The sequence below is a fragment of the Bombus pascuorum genome, chromosome 1, assembly GCF_905332965.1.
Source record: "Bombus pascuorum chromosome 1, iyBomPasc1.1, whole genome shotgun sequence".
In the NCBI taxonomy this organism is placed as follows: domain Eukaryota; kingdom Metazoa; phylum Arthropoda; class Insecta; order Hymenoptera; family Apidae; genus Bombus; species Bombus pascuorum.
Window position 1 is genome coordinate 21,907,610 of NC_083488.1, and position 20,182 is coordinate 21,927,791.

At 33.4% G+C, this 20,182-nt stretch overlaps 3 protein-coding genes across 3 annotated transcripts in view; 1 reads left to right on the forward strand and 2 right to left on the reverse strand.

Moving 5' to 3' along the window:
- The window catches only part of LOC132908361 (putative mediator of RNA polymerase II transcription subunit 26), a 254,038-nt gene that overhangs the window by 8,222 nt on the left and 225,634 nt on the right, over positions 1-20,182 (forward strand). The gene's annotated exons all lie outside the window — the stretch shown is intronic.
- Positions 10,274-12,887, reverse strand: LOC132916059 (chymotrypsin-2-like). The gene is made up of 7 exons (XM_060975804.1): positions 12,755-12,887; positions 12,589-12,665; positions 12,308-12,396; positions 12,079-12,223; positions 11,426-11,539; positions 11,185-11,325; positions 10,274-10,712 (listed from the first exon to the last, which is right to left on the reverse strand). The coding sequence occupies exons 1-7, from the start codon at positions 12,810-12,812 to the stop codon at positions 10,569-10,571; spliced, it is 768 nt and encodes a 255-aa protein (XP_060831787.1). The 5' UTR covers positions 12,813-12,887; the 3' UTR covers positions 10,274-10,568.
- Positions 17,096-19,884, reverse strand: LOC132908229 (chymotrypsin-2-like). The gene is made up of 7 exons (XM_060962028.1): positions 19,731-19,884; positions 19,146-19,219; positions 18,867-18,961; positions 18,335-18,476; positions 18,136-18,249; positions 17,812-17,964; positions 17,096-17,427 (listed from the first exon to the last, which is right to left on the reverse strand). The coding sequence occupies exons 1-7, from the start codon at positions 19,777-19,779 to the stop codon at positions 17,284-17,286; spliced, it is 771 nt and encodes a 256-aa protein (XP_060818011.1). The 5' UTR covers positions 19,780-19,884; the 3' UTR covers positions 17,096-17,283.

Below are 20,182 nucleotides of genomic sequence, written 5' to 3' on the forward strand. Positions count from 1 at the left end.
AGGATGCTTTTATAGAGTTAACTTAAATTTAATAGCATAATACTTTGAAATATCGTATTTAATTCTTTGAAAATTTAGTACGAGAGAAATTCAGACAAATTGAGAAAGATAGTACTAGAAATTTTATATTGTCGATATTACCATTAATACTACATAAAGCAATCGTTGATATAGGAAAAGTAAAAGGAACACATTTCTCATATTTGACGCCAAAAATGCAGAAAGTCTTCACCGTAAAAAAAATTATTTTCCAAGTTATTCATCAAAGCGAATAAATTAAGTATTGAAATACTTATTCATGTACAAAATACATAGATCTCTTATTTATTTTAGAAAGTATCTTATTACGTATTTCATTGTGACTTTTATGAAATGAGAAGATTCGCGTTTGAATTAATCGGTTACTCATCTTATAAAGTACAGAGAAAGCGCGTCTTTCTTTGCCGAGCATTTGCATTAAACTTGTACTCGTCGCCGGTGCGGATGGCACTCTTCCGTCTGTATGTACTACATATATATCGTTGAAGCTTTGCAACCAATTCCAGTTTACTGGTAACCGTCGTTTGTGTGCGTTAATACACTCACAATAAAATTTTTATGCCTTGTGAATCACTACTTGAATATGAAGCACGTTTAACGAGACGATGCGGCCCCTGCTCACTCTGTTAATAATAACGAATAATTATTCGTGTACCCTTTATTTCTAGGTGGCAAAGTGCTCTTTTCAAATACCATCTAACTTTTCGTTGTAGAAAGTGTATCAAGATTCTGAAACGAATCATTCAGCTGCAGTGGTGTCGGAGGAAAAAGAGAATTTCCATTGATTCTCTAGACAAAACTTTTGAAACGGTTAAATCAAAGACATTTATCGATTAATTCCATGTTCCTATATAAAAATTTCGACGTGAAATTTCTCTTTTTTACTGGCGAATATAATGCTCGGTTTGAAATGTACAATGCAATCAAGAAAATGCAGTATACCGTATGGTAGTTCTTTCTTTGTTTATTGTTTCCAATAATTTGTCGCAATTTATATTTGGAATGAATTGCTGAGAAGATAGCATAATGAAATGGTATATCTATTATTACTATATTATCGTAGGAAAATTAATTATACAGTAGAAATAATTGTTAATACATCAAAAGCATTACTTTCGTACAAGCTGATTAAGATGCATTTTTATATCTTTATAAGCTTATGCCATTGATAGAAGTAGTTTGTATAAATTTAATATCGATTTCTTAAAAATTTCGCTCGAACGGGCAAACTCTGTTAATGTGTATACTTTAAACCGCAATCGTTTTGTTCTATTTAAAAATTTAGTTTCGCGAGCGAGCGAGTCCTTTCAATTTAATATTATAATGAAGGTATGCTGGGTAAAAAAAAAAAAAAAAAATCGAATGAAGCCAAAGAAATTGGCTATAAATTGTAGTCTACGCGTTTGCTCGTTTTGTAAACCTAATTATTTTTGGTACAGCAACGCGGATACGGTTTATGAGCCGTAGCTGAGAGAATGCGTCTCTTATGCATCTCACGCCACGTGTTCATACTAAATATAATGCTATAACGCTGTTCAAATTTATTCCTCCCTGTGTAGAGATTCGAATAACTCTCAGAGCTTTATTATAATTATTACATATGCGCGCATATTAGCGAAATTAATTATAGAAATTTAATACAATCGATATTCGTTTCTTGATTTTTCTCTTAATGTATAGAATGTCTCATTTATAATGAACGCGTGAATTATTTTCTCTGGTAATTGAAAGCAAGAACAATGTTTAAATAATTGAAAAGTTCTTAAGGAAATTCTTAATAATCTTTCCTTATTTTAACTTCCAGAAATCAATTTAGATATTTGATATATAAACATATTCGAATAAATATTAGGTCGTCCGAAAAGTTTCTTTCGTTTTGTAAGGAAATAATGGATGCACAATATTTTCCGTTTTATATTATTTCATCGAATTACATATGATTCATTTTGTTCTATCAAAATAATAATCACAACGTTCGACAGATTAGGTTTCATGTTTGTATAAAAATGCGTTGTTGTAAAAGACGTGTCTGTAAGAGAAAGACACTTTTCGGACAACCTAATACATTTTACTTGTAATTATTACCAATGGACGATTTAGCAAAAACGTAATACGATTTTATGGTATACTGAAGATTTCGTATTGATTTTATTGGAACGCCTAAGAATCACGTCTGAGGGTCAGTGTTCTGGTTTTGTCGTCGTGAGGAAAAGAGCCGTGCGTCTTTTTATTTCCCCCTTTCAAGTTGGTTGTAATGTAATTGTATTCTTTTCTTTTGGAGACAAGCTCCAATTGGAGCAATCCTTTGTGTTGAAGTTCTGCTCTCGTAGTTTGACAACGAGTTTTCCCGGCAATTAAGTTGTGTAAAAGCGTACGCTTTAACCGACACTGTGCAGCGAATATTAGTTTCTTTTGCACTTTGGAAAAAACCGCTTGCAAACATTTTCTCGAAAGTTTGTGCGTGCATTGCCGTCGAAAAACTTCTTTTATTTTATTTTACAAAGATATAATGAATACATATTTGCGTTCAGATTTGTAATATTTTCGTAACATTCTCCCTTCTTTGCAATATTCTCAACAGGTGTAATATTCTTTTTAATTTCCTTTTGCAATACTGTTTGTTTTATGATTATCTCATAATTGGTTTTGTAATTTTATTGTAAATTAAAATTCGTTTTAATTTTATCGTACCGTGCAATTGTATAAAGAATAAATGGTTACGGAGTGCATGATGGATTATTGCAATCGGATCTGCAATTAATCGACGTACAAGCTGATCGAACGATTTTTCTTTGAAAGGGTGACTGGCGGGGGGTGGGTGGAACCTGTTTCGCTGAAAACAAATGATACCACTTTAATTTATTTGCCAAACAACGACAGTAATTTCATCGCAACGTTGTAACTAGATTATTTTCACGCTAGGGCCATGGCGTGGCAAGGTGCTTTCTGCCAGTTCGACTAACGACATGGATGCCCTATCTTAATTAATTACTGCGTGCAAGGAAGAACTTAATGAATTTCGTACAATGCTACGTCACGATAACGAAGCGCACACGTGAATTGTGTTTCACGTTGAAAAATGACGTTTAATGAGGCAAGTAATTAACACGAAAGGAATCCGACGCTGTTAATTATTTGATATCTAATTTACAAATTGAAATATATATATATATATAAAATACTATAATTGCAAAATAATTACGCGAATTACATAATATTATACTGGCAAGATTTTCATAAAATCTTTTTAGTTAAAATGTATATTTCTCGTTTACTCGCGAAACCTTATCACTGAATTAGAATTCTCCTATCTTTGTTAATCTTTCCATTTTAATGTTACTTTATGATTGAACATTTAACAATTTAATATAAAGTAGCTACAAGTGAAAAGAATTCGTTAGGTCGAAAAATATAGTTGACGAAGTTTCGTAGAAGCTAAACGTATAACTTTTAAGACATATTAATGCTATAAGTTACGAAGAGAGAGGACAAATATATATCTTTTTGTAACGTGGGATCATTTGGCAACGTACTGAGAAATAAAAGATATGATTTATCGCGTTCTTCCCTTATGCTCTTCATTTAGAAGATAGGCGAAAATAAATTTGTAGAACGATTACGCGATAGATCAAGTAAAAGAGAGTATCAACGTCTGAATATTTCATACAGTTTGATCTGTTTGATTAATCCGTACGTTGGTTGGAAAATCGACTAAAAGAAGGTGGTTGAATTTGAGTTGGAGATAATGAAAAGTGGAAGAGAGATTTCTTCATTTTCACAAGGAAATCGATTCCTTGGGAACTGGCCCAGTTTCAGCCAATTACCGTCGTGTTCCTTTCTTTTCTCGGTACCAAGCAACTTTCTATGTGTTAAATAAGTAGTTTGAGAATACGTTCAACGAAACGCGAAACACCACGCCAACGAAATCTTTCGTATTGCCACTTCTATGAATAGAAGACGGGAATGAAATTTCATTAGTAATGTAAATGCGGTTGAACGTACATCGTCGACTAGAATCTTCAAGAATAATCAATATACCTTGCTGCATATACATTTTTTAAGTTATTCTAATTGCATTCTTTGTCGCTTGCAACGTTTGTAAATGCTTCGGTTGCCACGATATTTCCTTGCGTACGTGCACCTGCGAATTACTATGTTTTCATACTCTTTGATACTTTGACGGCACGTTTTCTCACAGATGTTTGCGAATGTATCAATTGTACATATTTACCTTTTTATATAAAACTTGCTTCTCAGATCGCGCTGTTAGATCTTTTCTTCTCGTATTCACGGTGTATTAAAAAATATTGAGCTTGAACTAATGTCAAAAGAAACTTTAGATTGATTGAAGCTCTAATTTAAGAGTCATTTTAAATATTTACATAAAGTAAATAGGAATAAAATGCATATATAGTTATCGTATTGAAAGAACGATGAAAACAATTCTACTCGTAGTTCTGATAATGGAAGCACTAACATGGAAACGTATTTCGTTTGAATAATGATTGTTATGTAATGCTGATTAATCAAATCTAGATTTCTTAATCATGGGGTAAAAGCTTAGGTTGAAAGCATACGCTAAAAGCATAGGTTAAACGCTTGTTTTAAAATCACCTTGACATCGGCCGTGACGCTATGAGTTCAAATGAAACTTGAAAACAGCTATATAATACTATTTAAAAAAACATCGGTGACTTTTTAAATAAATAAGCTTGTAAGAAAAGTCAAACAAAAATATCGGCTTCGGACATTTTTTTCTACCTTCAACTCCAATAGAAATATTTAGATATCCCGCTTCTCGTGATTAATTTCCTACTGAATTCACATAGTTTACATTGTATAATAAAAATTCATCATAAAATAAACGTCTCAAGGCTTTAGAGCTATTTCGTGGTTGTACAAAAGGATACATTTGTAAGGGGAACGATGTTCCTTCTTCATAACGCCTGGCTCGATTATTTCGTTTATGAGATTAAAGCGTCCACCATCAAACACCAATGTTTAATGTGGCCGCAAAATTTCGTAAGCCACTTCCCGGAAGTTGTCAACGTTGCAATCCTTTCGACCGTGTCTCAAAGAGCCGGCCTTATTATACATTCTATTCCCAAATTTCATTTTATGGTTTTCCTTTGGTCTACCCTTTGTGCTTTTTACAACAAACACCGTGCTCGTGTCCTGCTTTTAATCAAGTATTATATTTACGCGAGAGGAGAACCGTTTTCCCCTTTTAGTAACAAAATAATTTACGTTCTCTCATACTTTGTCTTTATTTTTATCACGTGGTACATTCGATAGGATAAACGTCGTTACAGATTAATTGATTAACGTTTAATGATTTTCACATTTATCTTTTTCGTTAACGTTTCGTACAGAAAAGAGAGAAGTTTCTTGTTCAAAAGATTTCTTTATGTATCCAAAGAAAAGGTTTATTTTCGCGCGTCTTTTGTGCCATTGTTCCTCAATTTTTGTTATGTCTCCAAAATACAAAGATTTATGAAAGTCTGTCATCATGACATGCTTGTGTCGCGAAGTCATTGCGTTACTCGCAATAGAATTTCCCGTGAGAATTTTTCTTCATACAATGATATTCCTCTCAGCTTTCCTTCTCTCGACATGCGAACATTTTTCACCGCTGCTGTGCACCGGTTTCTATTATGAATGAAAATTTTACGATACCTGTGAAAATGTATCGCGCACCATGGTAGCTTGCGATATATGTACAATGAAGTTAGTTTCTTTTCCTAAATGAAAGCCTTGAGCAAACTTTTCTGCTGTTTAAGAATAAAATTGAAAAGAACAGAAGAGAAGAAACGCTTTGACGTCGTTATGAACGGAATCCTGTCTCCTAAGAATCAAATTACCAACGAAATATTCGCAAATTTATATTCATTGTCAAACTTATTTCGAACCTATTAAGAGTCGTTAAGCGGCTTGGAAGTAAAGAAATTTCAAAGGAAGTTAAATCGTGTTCTCTTGATCTTCAACTTCATTCGGTGTTCGACGTAGACATTTTTTTTTCAGAAAATTAGTCGTCGCCCAAGAAATTTTTCGATATTTAATATCCCGTGAAATTAATCATTACAAGTTCATTTAGATTTTTTTCGAGTTGCTCGATTTCTTAAAACTCGAATGAAACATATGTATTCATCGATTCGTCCAAGTAGCATCGGAAATGAGACCATCGTATGAACGTCATGGTGTTATTGATTTCTCTGTATTAACTGACCCGTTATTTCGTGTTTTACTGCCTGTCTCATGGATATTCAACGCAAAATCAAAATCAGAATTTGAACGGTAATATTCGTTTGAATAAGTCGTTTGTTTGTAATCTTTCTTGCGTTAATAAACGTCACGAACAGGATATTTCCAAACATTGATTTTATACAGAAAGAAAAATTTTCCCTGTCGGTTATTCGCTTTATTTAAACACCATCGGTTGATATATCGAACAATTTTCAGGAAGCGCAGATCACTCGATAAATTCTATTTTAAATTTAAATCAATGACTCGAATGCAACTACGTAAACGTGTAGGTACACGCATGAGTTTATGAATTGTATTTTGGCTTGTGTTCCGTTTATTTTTCATTAATTTTTATATACATGTATTATGTATGTAGATGGAAGGTTACAAAACCACTTTTGAAATGGAATATCAAAGTAAGATACAATTGCACATCACGAAAACCGAGAAGTTTCCCTCGTTCAAATATCTATTGACCCTTGCCACCAAAATGAACCCTCGAGTAAACGAAAGAGGCAAAGGAAACGAATTCGTTTCGCAGATGAGTTTTCCCTTTTCACAGGTAGTCATTACTGCAACTAGCCTCGAGCTGTTTCGCGTTATACGATCCTGTCATGATAGTCACGATACAATATATAACGTCATTTATTACGGAATGATTGAATGAATTTTTCTTTTATTTTTGATCCTAAAGTAAACGATCAAGATTAAAATAATTTGTTTTAATGGAATATTTGTTACAGAAGGAACGAGAGTTGCAAACGAGAGTTACGGGGGTAAAGTTAATTTTCCAACGTGCAAACCTTCACAATTTAACATTTATAATGACTTTTCAGATTGTTAGCTATATTTATAATATTGTACTTCCTTTACTTTGAGTTTATCGTTGATCAACTGTAATTAACAATTCAACGATTTTTAAGTTTATACATCGTTACACGCAATCACAGTCGTGTCCAGTGTCCAAATGTTTTCATCGAATTGACAGCTGAGCTAACATCGATTGCATTCTGATTCCGCATTTGTGTTTATGCAAGGCCGGTGAAATCCAATAACGCCATAATTCACGTGCTCGTAATACGTTCGGATTATTCGCGCGATCGCGTTCGTGTCACAAGAAACCAGTCACCTCGTGTGTCTATCTATAGCCAATGTTATGAGTACAACTATGAATCTCTGTCATAAATCAAACGAAGTTATTAACGACGATTATCAAAGTCACACGAGCAACACGGATTAGCTCTCCTTCGGATCTTAATATATTTTTCGAAATCAATGCATGTCACCGGCTGTTTTATACAAAATCGAACAACATAGCTTTGTTCATGGAAACATAAGTTCAATCGTGACTAGGTAGCAGCTTGTTAAGTTCTCAAGGATTTTACATTATGGATTAGGATTACATATTACATTAGGATTACATATGGATTACATTAGGTGGTTTCTGCCGAATTTCGAGGTTCTTGTTAGATTTTGTGAACCTTCAAAGTTTACTATATCTCTATATACTGTCTTATCAGGTCTCAGATTAGATCTGTGCTACAATTGATGTGTGAATTGATGAAAATGAATCTACTTAAAGTGGATCTTCTTTAATCTTCTTTAAAGTGGAAGAAAATCTCTCGATAACGAAACTGTTCAATGATTAATAGCGTTATTTGAATTTATGGTCACTCAGATACATTTGCATATTTTTAAGCGATTATTAACACCTCATAAAAGATATAAGTCATAAAGATATAACATATCACCTCATAAAGATATAACTTAGAAAACACGAAGCTGGCTCCCCGCTGGGGATAGCCACAGCTATATTTATTTTATTTTATTTTTTTTATTTACCAATGAGATATAACACTTTACCAAATGTCCTTCAGGACAAATTATTAAAAAGAACAAAATAAAATAAAAAAACCTGCTTCTTGGAAAAAAAAAACTATTAACACTTTAATTGTCACGTTAGTCATTGGTGACCGGAGCGCTTGAACTTCTTACAATTGTAAAAATTGTATGAAAATTAGTTAGGGTATTTTGAATATAACCGATAAATAGAAGATACTTTGAAATAAAAAGTGCCCCATTGAACAATTTTTATTAGAACATCAATAAAAAGAAATGAGAACAAATCTTGCATCTAACGGTGCACTGTGTTTGCATCCGTATCTTTGAGGGATAATCTACGAATATTATTATAAACACATTTTAGAAAATAATCGTAAATGTTGCTTTATAATCGTATAATTGAAGTTAGAAGTGTGCACATACCTTACTATTATATATAGAATGAGCAAATGCTATTGACTAATATCTTCTACACGTTTCGGCAATATTCTGGATGTTTTGCTTACGACGAAATAACGAATGCGAATGGTCTGTTAAAATAAACGAAGTCTTGTTATATGTCGCTATTAATTGTTATCGAGGCGCCACTAATAAGATAAACGATCTATTGGGGAAGAATGTTGTCTTACATCATCAGTTTATTATTATTTTTCCATTATATACTTTGAATAATAAAAATACTCCCGAGGCGTCCTGAGCGAAACATGTGATTTCGGCGTGGCAGTCAAAGTGTTAAAAAAAAAAGATAGTAAAATTGTCCACTCGATTTGGAACCATTGAGTCAGTTGAGTTTAGAATTATCTATATCGAACTTGACTGATTCGTATTATTTTGTGTGATGTCAGATAAGCCTATTATTGTCTATATACTGTAGAACTAGGTCCTCCCAGTGTCCGTATTGTGTGCAATCTAATTAAACACTGCTACATATTTCGCATCTGGGATTATCCACATTGAGTTCGGTAGGCTTAGTATACCTACTACTGTCTGTGTAGCATTTTTAGCGTGCATTAAAGTTAGCTTGTTTTGAGAGTTTTTGTTCGTGTGTTGTAAGAAAACGTCGTTGTGAATGTTGAACATTGAACCTTAGAGCAATGTAAGTGATACGTTCGTAAAACATCTGTCAATAAAAATTTCGCAGAGGAATATCTTTTGTTATTCGACGTATATGAATTGGAGCTGTGAGCTGGAATGGAATATCAATAACCAAGTATGTGTGGTAATATATGGAGTTCTTTTATTATAATTTATACATGTCGGAGATGTAAGTACACCGGGCCTTCCTTTCGGAATTCCTAGGAATATTCGTAACACTTTAATCTTATAAGCAACCCGATTATAATTGTCCGAGATTTGCGATAGTGAGCTTGGGCTCGAAGTCGCCGAACGTAGCCGCGGTCACGGGATGAACGTTTTACCTAACAGAGGTATAGAATTGCATAGCTCTCCTTAAAATAAATAGTTGTACCGACACTTTACAGTAAACATTCTAACGGTCTTTGCCCCGTGGCTCGCCACACACAGACTCTATTCTTCGGGCAAGATGATTGCCAGATGTCGATGTATCATTCACAGTATATGCTCAGCTAGCCCGAGGATCCGCTATAAATCTTAGGATTTAGTTAACTAAGGTCCTTCAAATTGACAAACAGTCTTTATCCTAACAGTCCGTAAATCTGTCACCTACTACAGGAAGATACGGGAGATTTGCTTTCCTCACGTACGATGCTTTTCGCTAGCAATTTTCTCTCAAGGGTGGCTAGCATCCTTTTCTAACCACCAACATAGAAATTAACAGCAACGTCCATTTCCCTCACTTTCCGAGCGGAGGCTGTCCTCGACGAATCCGATGATCTCGTGCCCTGAGACACACACCCCATCATAGTTTTCCTCTGCTGCATCACCATGACGGAGAGGTACATTCATTATTATTAAACAACGCCTTTTACGATCAGTGGATACTTCACGGTTTTAATCACGAGTCCAACTTAGACTTTGGAAGAAAGTATATTTGTTATCCCGTTGACCACGGATTCGTTATCGAACCCAAGACCATTATCATTAGCGTTTAATCACCGCGGTTACTTGTCGATTCTGTAATACTCGCACTTGTGCTAATCAACATTACCTCGATTGTATAACAACTATGGCCAATTCCAGTAGAGATTTATTACACGCCCCTATCCTTAATCATAACGTTAACCCGACATACATAAAGTTAATTATCTATTGTTATAGATGCTGTTGCGGTTTAAATGTTATCCTATGATGAACTATATCCTTTTATTCTTCTCTTTAATACGTTATATAGAATAATTGGTTAAAAATATAAATTGATATTAAAGACAAATGAATAGTGAGTAATGTTCCGCTATCAATACATCTGTATTAATAATTAGCGGTAAACTTTGTGTTATGTCGCACAGTTTCCATCTTTTCCTACTTTAAACTGCGTTTTCTTGAATCCAATTTATGTAAGAAGGAACGCGAGTGTACACAGTGGGGAACTTAGAAAGACCACATCCGTTTGACCATGATACGATCCCGACAATGCTTCCGTTGACCGTGAGGGGGCCACCAGAGTCACCCTATGAAAGTATAATTAATTGTCGTAATTGTCATGAATTATAACACAAAGATGACAAATAAAATATGAAGACCGGAAGAAGAACACGATGACTTTTTGATGTTAATGTCGCTTTGCGATTAAACAATTTTCATATGATATAATTGAAAAACAGTTAATAAATTGGTGATATTCTATGGAAGTTAAAGAAATATGTAATTATTAAGACAAGTAATATGTTAATATCCTTGATGCTGTAACATCATGACAACTAATGTTTAAATAATTTTGAAGGAATTAACAAGAACACATATTTAGATCCAAAAGCAAATGCAAATAATTTTGATAATATGACGTTGATTGATGACACAGTGAATCTTAAAATTGCTTTCGTGCAAAGAATAAGAAACGTGATTTATCATGTTCTTCCCTTGTAGTCTTCAAATGTCCGAATACGAATTTTTTAAAATATTAGGACAGAAAATATTAATTACGTTGCATGCTCCTCTCTCGATCTTGGGATCACCGGCGCAAATTTGCGTGTCATATATTTGTCCATAGATATCCTTGCAAGTATTTTGATTGGTAATGTAGATGGTTGCTTTTTTCAATGTTCTCGAGCTTGGTCCATATTCCTGTACGATAGAATATTTGAGTAAAATCGTGACGCTACGTCAGCTAGAGTAACTCGCAAAAATAACTCGCACGTTTTATTTAACACAAATTAACACTTACTCTGATCCTACCCCATCCCGATACAATAGCACGTGAGTCATCTGGAATATTTTGATTTGCTTGCGGTAAAGGAACGAAGCTTAGATGTGGTCCGATCTCGAATGGCTTATTCACCTAGAAAAATAAGACACCTTAAGTTATAAAAAGGAAACACCCAATAGACCTCATAAAAGATATAACTTAGAAAAAACGAAGCTGGCACCCCGCTGGGGGTAGCCACCCACATGCTATATTTATTTTTATTTTATTTTTTTTTTTTCACCAATAAGATATAACACTTTACCAAATGTCCATAAGGACAAATTGTAAAAAACAAAATAAAATAAAAAAAAAACCTTAGGTTATAAAATGGGGAGTGATAACCAATGATTTAAAATTTTATCTCTTCGTCAAATATTATTTCTCTGATATATCTGACGTTCGAAAAATTACATTAATCATATTAATTCTTTATGTTAATATTAAGACTATCGTGGACTAAAGCATAGAGCTTATGCCAAAGAAATAAAAGATTTCAAAATAGAATTGCAATGTGCTTCCCAATGATAAGTTTATATATGCAAATTTCTATATGAATATTTATAGGTGTTATATATCTTTTCATATACTTGTTTTTTTTTTATTGTAAATTTGGTCATTTGACGTTTAGATACCTTGATCAAGGCTATGTCGTTGATCCAATTATTGAAAGGGTTGTATTTAGCGTGAACAATAAACTTCACAGCTTGATGCACGAATGTTGGAGAGCCTTTTAAGTCCTTGGTTCCGGTGATAACTTTGACTTGGCTAGGTTCTTCACTGTTAACAGTATTATAGGGCTTATAATGCTGATCGTGTTACAATATTCGAAGATGCCACTTGATAGGAAATTACGAAACTTACTCATAGACGCAGTGAGCAGCGGTGAGAACGTAATACTTGTTAAGCACCGATCCACCGCAAAAATGATGGTGGTTGCTTTGAAGCGAAGCCTTCGAATAACAGAAATGAATAATAATAAAGGTAGAAACAGTAGCTTTTTATCGTTTGTCTAGTCTATCTCATCTTTAATGTTTTAATTTTCATCTGACAAGAAGTTTATTCAAATAACGCGATACGATTCAATTTCGTTTGTTTGATGATTGAGTTTTCGATTTTCTTGCGTGAAGAATAAGTTTTGGTACCTGGTATAGAAATTCGTTTGGGCTTGCATCCTCACCATTCACGATTCTAGGATCCAAGTTGTGAGTTGATATATCAGCTAATAATGGTTTTGTAATGTATTACATCGAGTTAGTTGAGGTTTAAATTTATAAATATCAATTAAAACTTATTGGTATCACCACTTACCATTAGAACTTGCTAACGCTGTAGCTAAAAGCACCAGTCCAAGTATCACCGGATTCATGTTTCTTAACAATTCAAGGAAATATAATCGAATACGCTATCATTAGTTGGTTTGCTCTTTATATACCCAGTGTAATGTGTCAAACGCAATTTAAAAACATACTTGATCGATCTCCAATTAACATCTAGATAAGTCTTGTTCCAGTGATATAAGTTTCAATGACATTCTTATCAGTAAGTACATCTCTTTGCTGATAAATAACAGAAATCACCGAAAAGTGTGTATTTTTATCAAATGTGGAACAGATACAAAATTTCGTAGCAAATAAAAGATCTTTCAAATCTATTTCAAGAAATAAGTAAACTTAGTGATCACTATTACATCAGTAAAATAGGTTTCTTAATTAAATTTGTACAGTAGCGGAAAAAAGTTTAAGATGAAATGGAAGAAAATAAATAATTGATTTACTTTCCATAAAAAATATAAATACAGTGTTCTACTTTTGGTATTAACTAATTAGACATTTGTTTGTACACTTACAAAAGAAATTTCATTTTGATATTTTGCTCAGTAGCAAAGTTATAAAAAAGGAACGAAATCTGTATAATATTTCGTCGGTCAAAAGTTTAAGACTACAGAAAAAATGTTAATTTTTGATAAGAAAATATACACAATTTTTGTTTAAATTCAATATTTTGTCCAATATTCGTTATTTCTTATCATTTCGGTACATCTTCTTGGTATAGAATCTATTAATCTTTTACATTGATCTACCGTGATATTATTCCAAGCTGTTTCAATTGTAGAGTGAAGTTCATTTAAATTTTTCGGTTTATAACCTCGTACTATCTTTTTTATGATCCTCCACAAATTCTCGATTGAATTAATGTCTGGTGATTGCGACGGCCACGGCAGCACGGTAATATTTTCTTTTTCAAAAAATTGTTTCACAACCCCAGTCGTGTGCTTCGGATCATTATCACTTTGAAAAATAAAATCACCACTCATACTCATTGTTACGTGTAAAAGGCAACATTGTGTTCTTGAGTATGTCCATGCATTGAAAACGGTCTATAATTCCATCGATACGACATATCGGATCAGAACCGCCTCGAGAAAAACACGCCCACACCATAACGTTTCCACCATGTTTAAGAGTTTTTAAAATGCACTGCGTTTTCAAACTTTTGCCAATTCAACGTCTAACATACCGTATCCTGTCAAAAGAGACGCAATTGAATTTCGATTTCCGAAAACAATACCTTTTGCCAATCATCACTTGTCCAATGCTTATGAGCTTTAGCAAGTGCAAGTCGTCCTTTTCGATTCCTAGAACTTAGCAGTGGTTTCTTTTGGGATTTTCGTCCCGTTAAGTTAAAGTCTTCTAATCTTCTCCTAACAGATTTAGCACTAATTTGTGTATTGTTTGTATAGTTTATCTCCGCAGGAATATTATTTGCACTACGAAAACGATCCTTTTCGTTCAATTGATGAATCCGGTGATCCATTTTCGGCATTGTTTTCCGGGGTCTTCCGTTTTCCGGTTGATCGCAATACATGTCTGCCTTTAAAAATGTATACCAAGATTGGTTACAAGCCGTTTCTGACCTGTTCACTGTATTTGTTATTTCCGTGAAGGTTTTACTTTGCTTTCGCAGCCTTATGATTTGTTCCCTTTCGTTTTCAAGTAAATTCTTTGATTTACCCATAGTCTGTTCCTACGTAAATGAATTTTAAGCAATAGAAGGTACGCTAAACAATGATTTTGACATTCCAGAATCAAAATGTTCAAAAACTGCACTCATACTCACGTTTTACACAGATCGTCTTAAACTAATGTCCACTGTTTACAAATGCTAAGCGGTAACTAACTGTTGTAACTCGTGCATTGTTCTTATTTAACAACTGACGGTCTGCATATAAGATAACAATATGCGTAGAATATATATTCGGTTTATGTATATATATTGTATATATTATTGTATATATATATACAATATTCGGTTTACAAATCATCGTCTTAAACTTTTGTCCGCTACAGTATATTCGTTCGTTATAGAACAATTGATAATTTTATTAAATATTAATTTAATTTGATTCATTTATTATTGTAGAAGAGAAATGGAACAGAGATTTTATTATTATGGTATTACAAATAAAAATAGTCAGATAATAATTTGGATGAAAATAAAAATAGATTTTATCATATCATGATAATTTGGATACTTGAAGATTTCGATTAGCGCGATAGTTATCATTGCGGTATATTAGTCATGTGTTAGCCATATTTACTCTAGTTAAAGTCCGTATAGTTATCTGTCATTCGCTCTCAATCGCGATTAATCTAACCAGTTTAATCATCGATACATGTCACCTTTGAAGTATCCATTTTTTTTATAATTTCTCTGATAGAATATTAGATAATTGACATTTCATTCATATATTTTTTAATAATTTTTGACAAGAATTGCCATTAATAACTGCGATATCAGATAACATCCAGTATGTATACGAATAAGCGATTAATTGTTTAAATAATGCGTTTATTTACCGCGTACATTATGTATTTTTTGTTTTTGTATTATAGATAATTTTATTTTATTTAATTTAAATTATATTTGTATTTTATTTATTCCATTACGCTTATTACGCTTATTATTATATTATACTTCTTATATTTACCAATGGAAATTTATTTTAATATTCTTGTTACCAAAGGTTTTGGTACTGAATATTCTTCATTATTGTATATAAACTTATATAAACTTATTATTATTATTATTAAAGTTGTTATTGTATTGTTTTTATGATCTCAGAACATGGAGTTCCTTTTATAAGATAATAATAGATTAATAAATATAAAAATATTCTATTATTACGTATTTTTTAAAGACCAGTTATTTTGACTGGTTTTGGTAGAGATAGCTACGTCTCAAACGCCAGTAATTCTAGTGTTAAATAACGTATTAGTATATTAAATATTTAACACGTTGACGCCGGCGCCGATATTCATGGTTTTCTCCGTGGGGCGGCGCCCGAATTCACTGTCTGCTTCGTGGGGCGGCGCTGGGTCACATTAGACTGTTCGACGCGACCGCAATTTTTCAACTTTGACCTCAATTTATAGCAAAATTACAAAAGCTATACGATTCCTGTTGGGTTCAATAAATTCCGGGGACTTCAACTAATACATTGATATACAATAGTTTGTAAATATCAATTTGCATATATCTATAAATGTTAAGTAAAGCAGACGGGACCAGCTTTGGCCCTAATTTTGTACTCTTTTCGATTTTTCTCAAAAAGTAGAGGTCTGACGCGAATTCTCAACATCGTATGCAATTCTGCGAACATTTTTCTATAAGAAACGTTCATAGCGCGAATCAAAAAAATTGTTCAATTCCGTACAGGAAAAAAGAATAGTCATGCATGTCCGTCGGAGAACAACGGCGCGTTTAAGGAACATACACGACGAGAATAGTGTTAGGTTACGTAAAATGGACTGACAAAAGGCCAGTACGTATGCTAGCTACTTCCAAAAATCATAGGCGTGTTATTGTTCAGGGGAAAAATAGTAAATTAAAGCCAGACACTGTTTTTTTTTTTTTTTATAATGATGGTAAAAAGGGGGTTGATCTATCCGATCAGATGTAATCCTATTATAGTTGTTTGCACAGAACCATATAAAAAAATTGTAATGGGATTAATATGTGGGACTTGCCTCGTAAATGCGTGGTATGTACATAGAAAATGGGCTACTACAAATATTAAAATTTTAAAATTTCGCGAAGAAATTATTTATCACCTTTTACATATAGTGATCTTCACAGAGAAGAAATGCCAAGTGAAAATGAAGTACTGTCCAAAAAACGATCACATTTTCTGTAGTCGTACCAAGGGCCCGCGAGTAAAACGAAACGGCGGTGTAAAGAAAGTTGTAAACGCACTTCTAGAATAAAAGGTAGAGAGTATGCCGCGAAAAGAACCAAAAAAATAGCAACATGTTGTGATCGTTGTGAAGGCCAGTCGGAATTCTGCCTAACTTGTTTTAAAAAATTGCATGAAGAGAGGAAATAATTATGTTAAGTTTATAATATTGAATTGTTATGTTTTTACTATTGTATGCCTGCTTATAATGTTGAGATAAAATAATATAAACCTATTTTGTGAAATACATGTGTGACCAATCGCTGCCCCTCGGGACAGGCACGCGTGACCCACCGATGGGCCACACCGGCGTCAACGTGTTAATATTTTTACATATATTACAAAATAAAAGATTGTTAACATAAACATACGTAGTGAACTATTTATAGAAGTATGGTTTAAAGAATTTATATTAATTCATCAAATAAACGGTTTATTTTATTTGTCAATTAAATGTACAAAATACATTATAATATTAAATGCAGGTTATAATATTTTCAGTTCATAAAACGTTAAAACACCTTGGCCTGTATGGAAAGAGGTATTCGAATTTCGTGCTTGTGTGTTTTACTTCGACTTCCAGTTCACGTTTCACTTGCTGGCTTTACACAGCGTGTGTTTCTATCCAATTAAGATGAGACGTCACACGGGTGTAGACAGTTGGGTAGTCAGTGAGGGCACAGCCCATTGCCCAAGAAACGAGACCAACGAGTTTTCCCCTGACGGTCAAGGGGCCACCAGAGTCACCCTATGAGAAAAGAAAGAATCAAGTTTTCAAGAACAACTTCAGTGAAATCATGAAACCCCGTTAATTGCTGCGAAATCCTGAATAAAGACAATTTACGTTGATTTCACGCAACTGTAATTACAAATTACAATTTACGAAGCGTGTTACAAAGAACGATTGAAATTATTCATGCAACTAATTACACCGAAAGTCTCAGTCAGTGTAAAAGGGTATTCTGTGGGAATACAATACGAATGAAATCACGTAGAAAGATCGTCTATGTCGTTTTCGCGAAAAGATAATCAAAGCGGAATAAATGAAACTATGTGAGATTAAACAAGCCAATTTATAATCGTAAATAAAATAATCGTTACGTAATATAATTTTAATGCATGTGTAACTTACGTGGCATGATCCCTTTTCGACACTTGGGTCGTATGCACAAATATGCGAATCGTAGATGTTGTAATCTTTTTTGTTGTATATCACTTTACAGTATTCTTGATCAGCAATCAAGATGTTTGCGCGTTGCAGGAGAACAGTCGTAGGACCACCTTGCTGCAGTTGTACATTTGTAATACATAAGTATGGGGCACGATACAAAGTTATTTGCAATTAATTAATATTACAACTATACAGAACGTGATAGAAATTTTAAAGCATTCAGAGCTATTTAAACGCATTTATCGAGTATTAGAAATACTTTTTTCAAAAAGATGGAGAACTTACCCAAAGTCTACCCCATCCAGAAACTGTTGCCACATCATTAGCCTTAATAACATAATCTGGCGATGGAAGGGGAACGAAAGAAAGTACCTTCGATTTTAGGAATGGTGTCTTGACCTATGACAAATAGACCATAACGAAATAAGAACATCTGTGCCGCTTGATACTATTAACTTAGGAAAATCTGTGCTTGAGTGCATACCTTGATCAATGAAATATCGTTTATCCAAGAATCTGAAGCAGAATATTTTTCGTGAATGATGATTTTCTCAGCCAAGTGTTCGGAACCTCCTTCTGCGAGATTAATCGTGCCTGCTACAATCTTGATTGCTCTTGGTGATTTTCTTCGAAAGAAAGATGAATTTTTTTATTTGAAAGCCACAAATGGAAAATTCTTGTTGTTATTTCGTCAAAGATTAGATTTAGAACTGAATATATCGTTAGACGATTCCATATCGAAACTATCTTTTCGCTTGTCACTTTTCTGGATATTTACAAAATATTGATAGCGTTAATTACATAGGTGAATAAATCAATAACGATTAACTTATCATATTTCAACTTTTTCCATATAACAACGATGCATAAGATTCGCACTTGTCTAAGGAAATTTCTTATAAATCATCAAACTCGAATTAATTGATGTTGTCATTTGTGTATATGCTTCGTAATTACTCGTGAAAAATTAACGTACATACAATAAAGTTCGAAACTAAAATTTTTCGAATGCTTACCCGACGGTACAGTGAGCTGCCGTAATGACGTAATTTTCATTAAGAACGGAGCCGCCGCAAAAGTGGAACGAAGAATCTACGTTTTGAAGTGATACCTGAATAAAAAGAAATATCCTGATAATTAAACAATATTCAAGAAGCAGGATAAATGACAGGAAGAAGAACGAATTCATTCGATAGAGGGTTGTTAGGTTCTCTAAGAAACTGATTTTTCTCTCGATTCAATCTTTTCTTGTCCTAATTAACAGACAACGATATCTCGTTATTGAAATAACTCACTTGATATGGGATTTCTCCTTCTTTAGCGCTCTCCCCATTTACGATCCTTGGGTCGTATTTCGGCACCAATCCACCTATGTAAATAATAATGGTACAGAATAATTAGTATCTAATGATTGTGGATGAAACGCTGCTCATTATGCAGTTGGCACTGATTGCTCTGCTTATTAGCTACATTTAATCACGGAAATTGCCGCTAATGAACGTGCTGTCGCTATAGAAACAATTCTTCAATCTTCTTCATACGTTTCGAATCTCGTGGATTAATTCTCAACCGAAACGTTTAGCGAACGTTCTAATTACATGATTTTGAAATCTTCACGAGATTAAGAGATTAACAGAAGAATTAAGCTAATTCTGTAGCAAAGTAAAACGAAACGTTTGAAATATCCCGAAATAAAATATTGTAATATTGTTGTTTGAGATACGAATTTCAGTTTTTATGAAAAATGTCGTAGTATATATAATTCTCGTGTCGTTTAGCGCTAAACTTTATTCTTCTATCAAATAGAGAGTGGTAATAGAATTTTATAATAAATATATCTTTTCAACGAAACGAAACGTATGAAAGTAGCAACTACTCACCATTGGAGAGAGCGAAAAGAGTAAAAAAGGTCAACGTTGTCACCAACATGTTTCCATCCAGCTCGGTTTCTGCAAACTGAGATGAAATTTCATGCAAGCTATTAGTTTATATACTCTGACATGATATTTTAAAAATATGTAACGTCGATTCGTCTTCGATACAAGATTAGATAAATTCGTGATTTCTGTTGTATCAATATATGGGTTTCGTGATTGATCCAGATTGCTATGATTAATTATTTTCTGATAATGTTGACGTTTAGCGATAACTCGCATGGTGTACACTTCCAAGATTTCATGTTGCCGATGACAGTTGAGACTAATAATTATTGTTCGTAATTTTTTACAATTTACTATTTTGTTTATTTTTTATCACAACGTATATGTGTGTGTGTGAAATTATCAGCTTCTTGACTAATAAACGTGAGTAATATGCTTGAATCATGCAATCA